This window comes from Rosa chinensis, chromosome 1 (assembly GCF_002994745.2).
Source record: "Rosa chinensis cultivar Old Blush chromosome 1, RchiOBHm-V2, whole genome shotgun sequence".
Classification (NCBI taxonomy): Eukaryota; Viridiplantae; Streptophyta; class Magnoliopsida; order Rosales; family Rosaceae; genus Rosa; species Rosa chinensis.
Genome location: NC_037088.1, coordinates 23,248,494 through 23,262,400, shown reverse-complemented (window position 1 = coordinate 23,262,400; position 13,907 = coordinate 23,248,494). Strand labels below are relative to the sequence as shown.

The 13,907-nt window shown below is 36.3% G+C and overlaps 1 protein-coding gene across 1 annotated transcript; it reads left to right on the top strand.

Annotated features, from left to right (window-relative positions):
* Positions 1–1,321: 1,321 nt before the first annotated feature.
* Positions 1,322–13,907, top strand: LOC112177200. The gene is made up of 6 exons (XM_024315461.2): positions 1,322–1,783; positions 10,375–10,675; positions 10,765–10,816; positions 11,997–12,055; positions 12,962–13,007; positions 13,571–13,907. The coding sequence occupies exons 2-6, from the start codon at positions 10,556–10,558 to the stop codon at positions 13,699–13,701; spliced, it is 408 nt and encodes a 135-aa protein (XP_024171229.1). The 5' UTR covers positions 1,322–1,783; positions 10,375–10,555; the 3' UTR covers positions 13,702–13,907.

Below are 13,907 nucleotides of genomic sequence, written 5' to 3'. Positions count from 1 at the left end.
TTTGAACCGTAACTAGAAAAATTCGCTGTAAAACCAAAGGAAATGTTAATTTGAGTAGCTAATTGGCGTACCTAGACAAACAATCGAGTTATTTCACTACCCACGGTTGTGAAACTCGAAAGCTTCAGTCTTTATTCTCCAATCTCCATCATGATGCTACCCAGATGCAAAAGCTTCAGTCTTTATTGGTAAAGGCGTCGGGGAAGGGCGGCGACTGGGTCTCGGGATCTGTGGACTGTGGCGACGGATGTGTGAACCGCAGGCGGGTTGAACTGCAGCGACGGGTTGAACTGCAGGCGGAGGAGGAATGGTATATTGATCGGAGAAGGAGGACGGGTCTTGAGATCGGCGAAGGAGGATGGGTCTCGGGGTCTGCGACGGATTGGACTGCAGGCGGAGGAGGAGGGCTTTACGGATCGGAGGAGGAGGATGGGTCTCCAATCTCCATCATCATGCTACCTAGAAGTAAAAGCTTCAGTCGGGGAAGGGCGGCGACTGGGTCTCGAGATCTGTGGAGGGTGGCGACGGATTTGTGAACTGCAGGCGGGTTGAACTGCAGCGATGGGTTGAACTGCAGGTGGAGGAGGAATGGTATACTGATCGAAGAAGGAGGACGGGTCTTGAGATCGGCGATTGGACTGCAGGCGGAGGAGGAGGGCTTTACGGATCGGAGAAGGAGGATGGGTGGCCAGATCTGTGAAGTGCGGCGACGGGGTCTCGTGGTCGGCTAACGGCGGCGACGGATTGGACTACACCGCTGCCTACCTTTCTCTCTCTCTCTCTCAGTCTCTCTCAAATGGATAAGAATGATACGCGATAATGAATGGGAAGTCAGAACTCAGAAGCCTTTAGGTCGAGTGTAGTCAATGACCTAGTTGACGGCACTTTGGGCTTTGGGTTCAGTCTAGGCAAAACGGGCCTCATAAATTAATTGGGTTTGGCCATTTAGGACAGAAGACAAAATATTACCCATTCTCTAAAATATCAGATTTTATTTTCTTTCTATGTAAATATGTAATATAGAAAATAAATATAAATAAAATATAAATTTTAGGGTTGGGCCGGGCCGTAGGGTAGGGCCGGGCTTCATTTACATAACCCATACCCTACCCTATTTAAAAAAGGGTTGGGCCGGCCCGCCCTAATGCAAGGGCCGGGTTGGGCTTCGGCCCTACTAGCCGGGCGGGCTTAGGGTAGGTTTAGGGCCGAAGGGCCAAATGGTGAGGCCTACTATGATGTAATATATCAAGTTCTTCTATTCCCCCAAACCTCCCACACCAAAAAAAACAAAAAAACAAAAGAACGAAGAAAGAAAAAGCCACCAGTAATATAGGAAAGTAAGAAGTCAAAAATGGAAGAGAGTGCAAGTGTAGAAAGATGAATGAATCCACGCCTCCAGCTTTATCTCACTATACGTAGTATACCTATAACGTAGTTTTGATGTAAATTCAACGATATCAATAGTATACCCACAGCACTGCGCGGGCTTTTTGCCTAGTCAGTAGTCACAGCTATCCCCTATAATGTAATATATCAAGTTCTTCTATTCCCCTCAAACCCCCCACACCAAAAAAAAAAAAAAAGAAGAAGAAAAAAGCCAGCAGTAATATAGGAAAATAAGAAGTCAAAAGTGGAAGAGAGTGCGAGTGTAGAAAGACGAATGAATCCACGCCTCCCTCTGCCATCAAAACAAACCTCTCTCTCTCTCTCTCTCTCGCAAAAATTAAAAATATCAAAATTTCGAGAAATTTGTTCACTATTATTTCATCATCAAGGAACCACTGTAAGTTGTTGCTTCAATCCCCATCAAATTTGTTCAGTATTATTTCTTTTGCCTGCCAATAATCTAATTCGATCACTGGCTTATATTCTCTCTCGTAAATTTCCCAATTTGATTCTGATTCTAACGGTTTGATTATCTATAATTTTGTATGCATAGCATTTGCTTCAATCTTTTTGACTTCTTCCAGTTGGTTTGTTCTGAGCTTTCGACTAAGGAATGTTAAAATTTCTTCGTTTCTCTGTTTTACAAAGTTTGATTTAGGTTTTATAGTTATAATCTGTACCTTGTATCAGATAAACTTGGTCGGGATTTGGTTTTCGCAGACAATTTAGGTAATAAGTTTGTGATTATTTCAATAAATGTGCTCAGATAAAACTAAAGCCGCTTCTAAGTCTATCTTATGGTCCAGTGATTCAGGTCTTGCTTATTTATGTTGTCTTTCATATGGCTATAGCCCAAAATACATCGCGAAAAGATAGTGTGAAGAATACTTATCATCACATATAGCAACTTTTGGTTCTTCTGAGTACCCAATTTGTATTTTATTAAAAATAAATTTACCTTAACCTTAGTAAGACCAAAGAAGAATGAATAATACTGTGGGTCGTCCTTGTGTTTCTATTAGCTTCCCATCAAAACTCAACTTGGTTAGCTAAACAGTTCGTATGTAAACATTCACTGGTTCTGTCTTTACACAGATCAATTAGATATTATGTTTTTAACAAGTGTCGTTGTCCACATATCAGCCATATTGTTTAGCCTTTGTATTCTTTATTATGAGAACCCAGATCATATCCCCTTTTCCAGATCATATCCTCGAAACTTGATTACAAAAAATTGAAGATCGGTAAGGCTCGAAATTCGAGAGAATTGACGGGGAATTCAGTGAGAGAGAGAGAGAGAGAGTGAACGAACCAGATGTCCTGGATTGAAGAGGACTGATTGAGGGATACGTACTGTCCTGCTTTCTGCTTCTTACTGTCGGAGAAAAAACACAGTCCTGGAATGAGATTAGAAGCAGTAGGTCACATCATGAAACTCCACCTAGTTTGATACATGGAAGATTCGATTCGATTCAATTTTGAAGAACCTAACAATTAATTGCCAAAAAAATGAAATAGTTTACCTTAGAATCGGGAGCTGGAAGGAGTCTAATTTAGCAGGCTTTAGAAGAATGAAAACATGCAAAATACCCTGCTCCTATCCTTCCTAATTTAGCAGGCTTTAGAAGAACAAAAACATGCAAATTACCCTGCTCCTATCCTTTATATATATATACATACATACTCGATGGGGGCTTGCCGGTTTCTGGGCAGCCACCTCACCTGCAACTGCAGGTTCTGTGCAGCACCGCATAACCCTTCGCCGGCGACTCCACCCGACCGCAAACCCCTCCGCACAACCCCTTGCCTCCCTCCGGCAAGCTGCGCCGCGCCGGAGCAGCGACTTCCGCACTTTTTTTTGGGTTGCGGACGTCCGCTCTCGATTGGCTCCATATATATATATATATATACTTTGTTTTTTCTCATCCTTACAATAAGGTCACAGGTTTAGTTTGAATTCCCATTTATTAGACACACAAGCGCATGTATACGTATGTAATAATATAAGGAAAAATATTCATTGTTAATGAAGTGGACATAGTGATACGCTCAAAGCAAGCGCATAATTTAACCCTGAAATGTCATTAGTAGTACGTAATAAATAGGGATCGTTCTATTCCAGGGATTGAGGGTACACCTGTAATTGTCAAACAATTAAACAATTAAAATTAAAACAAAGTATAATATTCACAAAGATATTCACAACTATAAACATTGTACACGAAAAGGGGGGATTTTGTTTTTGGTTTTTCGAAAATAAAACTAAGTTAACAAAACAATTAAAATGCAAAAACATAAAAATACGAATGGAATGAGAGAACAAAGATCAAAATCGAAACATATGATTAAAATTGACTCAAACCCTAATATTTGTTCATCTAAGTCATGAGAAAGGAGTTGATCATGTGAAACATTCGAAAGCAAATGAATTCCCATTTTTTTACTTTTCAATGCTAATTAACCTAAGCGAAAGCACCTAGATTAATCCTATCAAACATGCAATCAAACCCTAGAAAGCTAGTCAATCATGTCATGTTTAACGCATTACACATAGAGAAAGGCTATCAACTCAAGTGTACAACTTAGTATGGAAAAGTCCACCTAATTGCAATCCTCGTTAATTAAATTCGATCTTTGTGCAAAACCTTTACTACTTTGATTCAAGTTTACACAAAACGAAAAGTCGATTTCATGCTCTTAAACCTAGCATCATTCATATCAAAACCCTAAGTGTTTGCAACCACATAAGATTAAAATACAAAAGTTATCTATAACGCAAATTTAATTAAACAAACTCACATAAGCAACTCTCGAATCACAATATATGAATCTGAAAATTCTCAATTAATCATAAAATTCCAGAAATTAATATTCGTTCAAACACATATGTCAACTAGAACAAAACCAACGAAATTAAAGCAAAGGTTACAAAGGAGAATCGGATTACACCGTGGATGAAGATGAGATGAATGAATTGATGATGTGGTCTCTTGAATCTCGAAAGCAATCTTCAAGGATGGTGATGGATGAATGCTCACGGCTTCTCTTCTTCTCCCTTGGCCTTGCTTGAACTCGTGGAGATGACTAGAGGATGGAGAAACTCACGGCTATTCTAGAGAACTTTTCTGAATTTTTTCTAAAGTGTAAATTGTATGGGGGAGAGGAACTCTTGACGTTGAGAAAGGGGGAGTTTTATATAGGAGCATGGCTAGGGTTCACAAAGCAATCAGAATTTTCCACATAGCTTCAACCAATGATAATTCGCCAAGTAAGCTTGTGATGTGGTCCAACCAATCATAGAATGCCAAGTAAGCCTTGTGATGTGTTCCAACCAATCATAATTCTCTAAAATACCTCCCTAATATTTAATTGCCGAATTTCCTTGAAATTATTCTGATTTTCTTCATGAATTTCGACCAACATTCCTTTAGGGAATTTAGGGATGAATCTAGACGCCTTTTTAGCTTTTCCTTGATGCACACATATTTTCCTTCCATAAATATCTCCCTTGAATCTCTCTTGACGTCATCTCCTTGATTATTTCTGATTTTCACGTTGGAAATAACACCAAATTATTCCTCCAACAATATTTCTTTCCATAAAAGTCTCCCAAGAAAATCTCTCCTTGAAATCCTCAATCAATCATCTTCAATTCCCACGTTGTCACCTTGTTTTTCCTTAAGTATTACACGGCAAATTTAATCCCCAAGGAAAATATATTTTCCTTTTTTTAAAAAAACTCTTCCTTGATTCTCTCCTTGCCATGTCATCTTCATGAAACTTCTCGTTCCATTTATGAACTCAATTCTGCTTATTTATTCCAAAAACCTGAAAATAGAAGCTTTCTAAAATAAGAAATGGAAACTTTCTTAAACTAAAATGGAAACTTTCTAAAAATGGAAAATAGAAACTACAAAACAGAAACTTTCTACAATTAGGAACTTTCCCATTCGAAGAATGGAAACTTTCCTAAACAGAGTTTTATTAAGGAAATAACGCAGAAAATATAGGGAAATAACAGTTAAAACGTCGCATTAAAATGCTCCTATCAAATTCCCCCACACTTAGCTTTTGCTAGTCCTTTAGCAAAATCACACAAAGACTCAACTAAGACTCAACGAAAATTTAAAGACTCTACACAAACAATGACTCTACTGCCCTTCAACTTTTTGTCTCAGAAATCTCTTACTTTCACAACATCAAGATTAGCACTCCACCAAGAATCAATGTTTAGGCATTCGAGAGTTAATTAAAACACATAATTTACATATACACAAGTAGGACTTGGTTGGAACAATGGTGATGGTTTTTTTTAAGCATGCTTCAAACAAGTATGATTCAAATCCTCACAAGGTGTATCCACTCTTTCTTCTCTCAGAATTCAAGGCAATGCTTAAAAGCTTATAATCACTCAATTATATGTGAGAGAAAATATTTTGAGGCAATCAAATGGCTCACATATATAAGAAACGAAAAGCACTTTGTGAATATAATAATTTTTTTTTTCAAAAGATCTCATGAAAGATATCAACTACTTGCACAGATGGACCCAAGCCATAGGTTCAACTCTTGTAACTCATCTCCACATCAAAGGCTGTCCCATCTTAAGGATCAAGAAGGTCTTCTCAAAGGTTGTAATGGGGCTAAGGCTCAAGGTTTTAAGAAATGAAAGATAAGGATTTTAACAAAGTGTCCTAAAAACCTAGCAGAGCTCATGTAAATGTAGAAACTTCTAAAAATCCACCAAGGCATATAAAACGTCATAATCCCATAGAAGTAAAGGGCCATATGTCTTCATGTTGGGCCTTAACTTCACTCTAAACTTCCTTTGAACTCTAGTGAATTGGACAAAAGCCAAATTTTTCTGTAATGGGCCTTCAATTTATAACAAACTCCAAACTCACCAAGTATGGGGAACTAAAATCCATAGACATTTTTCTTTCTTTCTTTTTCTTTCTAGCCGTGTACAATTTTTTTTTTTTTCATTTCTTTTTCACGGCTTTCACATACATTTTTTTTATGGACAAGTCTACCCCCACACTTGAACTTTCACCTCTTCTCATCCTTCATCCTTAACGCCAAATCCTCAAGTAAAGTCCCCAAAAGATAGCTCCACTAAGTTTTTAGAACAAAGGGTAGGAGTGTAGCTATACTAAGGTTCAGGTTAAGGATTTTCAAGGTGATGAAAGAAAAGGCTTAATGTAGGCTCAAAGGGGTTTATCTAGGGGAGTCCCACGACGGGCACAAATAGGGAAACAGGCTAATTTGGCAATGGTGGTAATTCCTAGAGTGCCTCTATCCCTTCCAGAATCAGGGCCATGTATTGATAAAATGTCTCAACAAGCACAAGAGCGAATTCTAGCATTCTCTAGTCCATCAAACTTAATCTATGGCAAGTAATCAATCAAATGAAAGAATAATGAGATCATCAAAACATCGCCAAGAAAATAAGAATATATTTTTCATTTATCACTCCAAGAAAAAGGGACATGGGCTCAATATCTCACATGGGCTTTTATGAATCAAAACTCATCTTAACATACTCATATTCTGTACCAAGGTTACGAAATCCATATCCACTACTCATGCACATATTTTTCATATATCTCAATTAACCAAAGAATACCATGTTAAAATCATCTCAACATTGTGATCCTCTTTTAGCCATAATTTCGGAGATATAGAATCATCCTAGACAGTTGAAAGGGCATCCTATGACTCAATAAATAAAAGCAAAAGACTAAGACTCAATAAATAAAAGCAAAAGACTAAGACTCAATAAATAAAAGCAACAACAATTTTTTTTTTTTTTTGACATTTTTCGATTTTTTTTTTGTATTATCCAATATATATGACTCAAAATAAAAGATAAAAATATAAGTCCCTTCCCCCACACTTAAATATTGCATTGTCCTCAATGTAATCAATCATAAGCATGCAATGAAACAATTAAGCATATAGGAAAGAAATTTACGAAAACAAATCCTAAAACAAAACAAAGAAGAAAAATTAAAAATATAAAAAGAAATAGGGAAAGAGAAAGCAAATCTGCATTTGAAGACTCCTTCACAGCTGCTTCTGAATTGGGTTGCCTCCCAAGCAGCGCTTGAGTTTAACGTCTTTCAGCCAGACGGAATAGATATTAAAAAGTTAGTAACTATAATTAACAAAGAAATACAAAAAAATATAAACAAGTTACAAAGAATTACAAACTACAAATATAATTAACAAGTACATTGTACACAAGACACAAGTTAGGTACACAAGTGAGTAAAAAAAACATGAAAAATATTTACACAAATGTTTTTTTTTTTACCTTAGTGTATCACAACATTTTGTTACATTTTCTTTTGTCATAAATATTATTGATATCAAATCTAATTCCAAGCGGTAAATCAAGTTGGACATGCGGCCCAAGTATAGTCGTCTAGACACAAAGTCCCTCTTACATCCTTTGGGCAACCTTACTGAAATGGCCAGGTGGGAGAGGACGAACACGAGAGGAAAATCCATTTTGGCATGAGCTACTCCCACATAGTGGTTTAGGCCCATTTGTAAGCACTTCTGGATTCAAAAACCCGTCATGAACGTTGTCCCCTTCCTAGACACCATTCCACATAGGCTATACTTACTAAGATGAAAAAGGTCCTAAGTGTGAAGACAGTTCAACAAGTGTTAATAAAGGCCGCCCTCAACCTTAAGGGACCTGAACTAGGTACCAATAAGGGGTTAAGGCCAATATTAACAAAAGAGACTTCACCTATTCCATTCAATTTACAACTTACAATTAAAATTCGTATTCAACAATATAAAAAACAACCTAAGTAAATTAATTAATCTATGTTTCGAACAAAATATATACAACAAATATTCACAATTTAACAAGTGATTTTTCAATCCCCGGCAACGGCGCCAAAAATTGATACGCTCAAAGCAAGCGCATAATTTAACCCTGAAATGTCATTAGTAGTACGTAATAAATAGGGATCGTTCTATTCCAGGGATTGAGGGTACACCTGTAATTGTCAAACAATTAAACAATTAAAATTAAAACAAAGTATAATATTCACAAAGATATTCACAACTATAAACATTGTACACGAAAAGGGGGATTTTGTTTTTGGTTTTTCGAAAATAAAACTAAGTTAACAAAACAATTAAAATGCAAAAACATAAAAATACGAATGGAATGAGAGAACAAAGATCAAAATCGAAACATATGATTAAAATTGACTCAAACCCTAATATTTGTTCATCTAAGTCATGAGAAAGGAGTTGATCATGTGAAACATTCGAAAGCAAATGAATTCCCATTTTTTTACTTTTCAATGCTAATTAACCTAAGCGAAAGCACCTAGATTAATCCTATCAAACATGCAATCAAACCCTAGAAAGCTAGTCAATCATGTCATGTTTAACGCATTACACATAGAGAAAGGCTATCAACTCAAGTGTACAACTTAGTATGGAAAAGTCCACCTAATTGCAATCCTCGTTAATTAAATTCGATCTTTGTGCAAAACCTTTACTACTTTGATTCAAGTTTACACAAAACGAAAAGTCGATTTCATGCTCTTAAACCTAGCATCATTCATATCAAAACCCTAAGTGTTTGCAACCACATAAGATTAAAATACAAAAGTTATCTATAACGCAAATTTAATTAAACAAACTCACATAAGCAACTCTCGAATCACAATATATGAATCTGAAAATTCTCAATTAATCATAAAATTCCAGAAATTAATATTCGTTCAAACACATATGTCAACTAGAACAAAACCAACGAAATTAAAGCAAAGGTTACAAAGGAGAATCGGATTACACCGTGGATGAAGATGAGATGAATGAATTGATGATGTGGTCTCTTGAATCTCGAAAGCAATCTTCAAGGATGGTGATGGATGAATGCTCACGGCTTCTCTTCTTCTCCCTTGGCCTTGCTTGAACTCGTGGAGATGACTAGAGGATGGAGAAACTCACGGCTATTCTAGAGAACTTTTCTGAATTTTTTCTAAAGTGTAAATTGTATGGGGGAGAGGAACTCTTGACGTTGAGAAAGGGGGAGTTTTATATAGGAGCATGGCTAGGGTTCACAAAGCAATCAGAATTTTCCACATAGCTTCAACCAATGATAATTCGCCAAGTAAGCTTGTGATGTGGTCCAACCAATCATAGAATGCCAAGTAAGCCTTGTGATGTGTTCCAACCAATCATAATTCTCTAAAATACCTCCCTAATATTTAATTGCCGAATTTCCTTGAAATTATTCTGATTTTCTTCATGAATTTCGACCAACATTCCTTTAGGGAATTTAGGGATGAATCTAGACGCCTTTTTAGCTTTTCCTTGATGCACACATATTTTCCTTCCATAAATATCTCCCTTGAATCTCTCTTGACGTCATCTCCTTGATTATTTCTGATTTTCACGTTGGAAATAACACCAAATTATTCCTCCAACAATATTTCTTTCCATAAAAGTCTCCCAAGAAAATCTCTCCTTGAAATCCTCAATCAATCATCTTCAATTCCCACGTTGTCACCTTGTTTTTCCTTAAGTATTACACGGCAAATTTAATCCCCAAGGAAAATATATTTTCCTTTTTTAAAAAAACTCTTCCTTGATTCTCTCCTTGCCATGTCATCTTCATGAAACTTCTCGTTCCATTTATGAACTCAATTCTGCTTATTTATTCCAAAAACCTGAAAATAGAAGCTTTCTAAAATAAGAAATGGAAACTTTCTTAAACTAAAATGGAAACTTTCTAAAAATGGAAAATAGAAACTACAAAACAGAAACTTTCTACAATTAGGAACTTTCCCATTCGAAGAATGGAAACTTTCCTAAACAGAGTTTTATTAAGGAAATAACGCAGAAAATATAGGGAAATAACAGTTAAAACGTCGCATTAAAATGCTCCTATCACATAGAGCATGTACAGAGAGAGGGTCATGACTATAAATTGACAGATTACTCTTCTCACAGGCTTTAGTTGCTGAGATCTGGTGCCTTAAAGCTCGCCCCTGAAACCTTTTTGCGGTTCTTCGGCCTACTATGGGCACCTGTAGAGATTAGTACGTCAGACTGCGATCCCAAACTGCCTGTTATACCATACATCAGTATACTTGAGGTTTCTTCTGAAGACTTAAACCCAGAGTGATAGGGGATGGCTGGTTCCACTCCTAAAAATACCATTAGATGTCATCATTGTGCCGGTCCTCTTTCTAAGGAGATGGAAACTAGTGCATGGACAGTCCCACCTCTTATCAGGGATAGCTTCTCTATGGTATGTTTTCTTCTTTTACCAACCGCTTACATGTCTTCAGAAGTTTTTTTGTTATACTGAAATGTGGACTACTGATTATCTTGGTGCAGATTGGCTCTGCTGTTGGTGGTACAGTAAGTGCTTTTTATGGATTCAATTATGGTAATCTATTTTATATTTGCTTCTCTTGCTTTCTCTATGTAGCTTGTGCGTGGTTATGTTTTCTTATTTGAAAATGTCATTTAATTTTCTATTACACCATGAAATTTTTATAAGCTTTTTGCAATGGTAAAAGCTGTGGGATATAAATTTCTTTTCTTACCTGTCTTTAATTTTCAGTATCAATAGGTTTTGTTGGAAAAGAGTTCATGTCAACTCCAACTAATTGGACAGAGCATTGGCACACTAATGCTATTATTTTGTAGTAAAAAGAAGAGTGATATTACACATTAGGTTTGCCTTGTTGTCTCATTGTGTAAGCTTAGTCAACTGTGTAAGCTTAGTTAACAATTCCCAGGCTACCTACCTATTAAACTTGAAAACAATCTTCCATCTAATTAGGTGCAATATTCCTCTTCAAATTTGTTGCTTCGTGCCACGCATCTTGGAATCTTAACAAAGAAAGATAATAAGTCGGGTCACTGAAAAGTAGCGTATCCTAGTTTACTGCCAAATGGCTATAGGCCATCATATACCCACTAATGAACATTTTTCATATGTTTTACCCTGAGTCAACAGAAAAAATTCGAAATTGGATAAAGATTGATCCAACTAAGATCATTCCGTGCCAAAAAGAAAACAGTGAATATGTTATTAATCAGGTAAGGGAACCGAGGCCCTATGTGCGGTATCTTAATGGGTGCTTATTTTTATATTTGTTTGACAGTGGAGCAATGAAGAATGTTATTTTTGCAGGTTGCTTGTTTGCAGGTTTTAGCCACTGCTTGTTTAGGACAATGAAAATTAAGGGGTGTTAGGATTCACGTATTAGGAAAAGGGTTTATGATATAGAACTGGAGTCTAGAATTTTGAGGACAACTTTTCATAAGGAGGTGAAATACAATCTTCCCATTACTCTTATTTTATAGAAACTATTTCTAGACATTTTCTGTTTAGGGCAGTTGCATACAATGTTTTTGCACCCAGCTAGCTGAAAAGTTAATTGCATCTGTGTCTCTTATCACCTTTCTACATTTCCATCTATTGCACTCATCCTAAGATACATCATACATATATGTCTCCCTGTGTGCATGCACGCACGCTAATCTCAGGTGTTGGTAGTGAGATTTATGAGAAATACTAATAACTCATTTTATCTTTATTGTTTTGTTTATGGGTGCAGTGATGCCTATTGTTCAGAGACGGGTAAAAGGACCTATGTGGTTACATTTTTTCATTGGTGTAAGTTTTGCAATACTTTTACTATTGTAGGAATGTCCTTTGCATATGAAAATGTTCTTTAAAAAGATTATCAAAATGAGAAATTGTAACTTCAGATTATGTTATCCAGTTAATCTTATATCTATTGAACATGTAAATTTGTAAATTTGAATGTCAAGGAGAAACATATGACATGTCTGGTTTAAACTTAGAACTATACATTGAGGATTGAAGTTAGTCAAGTATTGAACAAAAAAATAATAATGTAACTTGAAGGTACTGAAGTTTATAGGTTGTTACATCTGGTACAAACCACCCGTACTATGCAATTGGGCATCAACTGTAGTGGTAGACACTACAATTTTGAATTGAAAGAGTAATTAAATGTTCAACTAGTAAGGCACTAAGGCTTTTATAGGTTTCTTGTCTACCTTAAATTAGGGTAGTAAATTTATACACAGAACAAAATTCGCCAAAAAGAAGAGTGACAATTAACTTAGTCTTTCCCTTGCCTTTATTGCTGAAAAGGATTGAAAATAGATTATACTTTCCCTAGCCTTTATTTTAGCTGTTAGAGGATGAATTCAATGTTGGATTCTCCATGCATGGATATGTTGTCTCTGTACAAGCCCTGAAGCTGTAGAGGGCTTATGTTGTTTCTGCTTTTCTTTTTTTTCTTTTTTGTTATTGGTATGCACTGAATTTTTACCATATTAAGTCCCTAGCCTTTATTTTAGCAGTTAGAGGATGAATTCAATGTTGGATTCTCCATGCATGGATATGTTGTCTCTGTACAAGCCCTGAAGCTGTAGAGGGCTTATGTTGTTTCTGCTTTTCAATTTTTTTTTTTTTGTTATTGATATGCACTGAATTTTTACCATATACTTAATACGGCGAATGACATCAATCTTCCTTTTGCAACTGAAGGCTCCTCCCGTCATTGTATTCTCTTCAGCTTGTACTGGTTTGGCAGGTTAGTTTGTCATTCTATATTTCTTGTGATAATAATTGGTGCGCTTTGATTAGTTTTAACCTAAAGTTATGGATGTGAAATTTGTTGTTGAAGTTATTGTTATGTGATCAAAATGAACTTCAATTTTGACTTGTTATGGTATCATCAAGGTAAAAGGTTAAAATTCACTTCAGTCTGCTTACCTTGACACTTACCACTCTGAAATGTCAGTAGTAGCTCCAATCAGAAATAACATGTAAATTTCTCATTAAATCAGACCTGTGTTTTGCTCAATAGAAATGCCAACACAAAAGCACGCTAAATATTCTGGAGGTCTTATGTTGAATGTTTGACATTATATGACAGTAGTTATTCCAGGTAAAGTCACTAATTTCCATGTGATATTTCTCGTAGAATATCTGCAATGTAGTGGCGGTACTTCATATTACTGGTGTAATTGACATGTTGCTTTTCAGCTATTTGATTTGATTGAGAATATGTCGAATGGGAGAAGGTTATATCTTTCCATTTATCATGTTTTTTCATCGACTATATGGCATTAATTCCATGTCGAAAATATACAGGTGGTGCAATTCCAGCTGTGGTCCAACTTGCTTCGTCATCTTATCATGCAGCTGTCTCATCCTCCTCGTTGCCTCCTGCGACTTCTCAAGATGAGAAGATTCACAAGTCCAGAAATTCCTCTACACTGTGATCCAGAGTCAATTGTGTGATTGTGTGCGCGCATGAGGGAAGCATTAAGCTTTGAACTGCGCAATTGTCCACATCAGTCATGTTTCCTGAGCTTCCAACAGCATGAGTTTGGTCATAGAGAGTTGCTTGCTTTGGATGTAGAAGTTCTTATATAATGATTTGAGCCAACTTATTAGTGCTATTAATAAAACTTTATGTTTTCAGTAA

What these genes read in the sequence shown, in the direction of transcription:
- LOC112177200 (XM_024315461.2), top strand. Translation starts at nt 10,556, where the DNA reads ATGGCTGGTTCCACTCCTAAAAATACCATTAGATGTCATCATTGTGCC. An exon ending in TCAGGGATAGCTTCTCTATG is followed by an intron (nt 10,676 to 10,764) that starts GTATGTTTTCTT and finishes ATCTTGGTGCAG; the next exon opens with ATTGGCTCTGCTGTTGGTGG. An exon ending in TTTTTATGGATTCAATTATG is followed by an intron (nt 10,817 to 11,996) that starts GTAATCTATTTT and finishes TTATGGGTGCAG; the next exon opens with TGATGCCTATTGTTCAGAGA.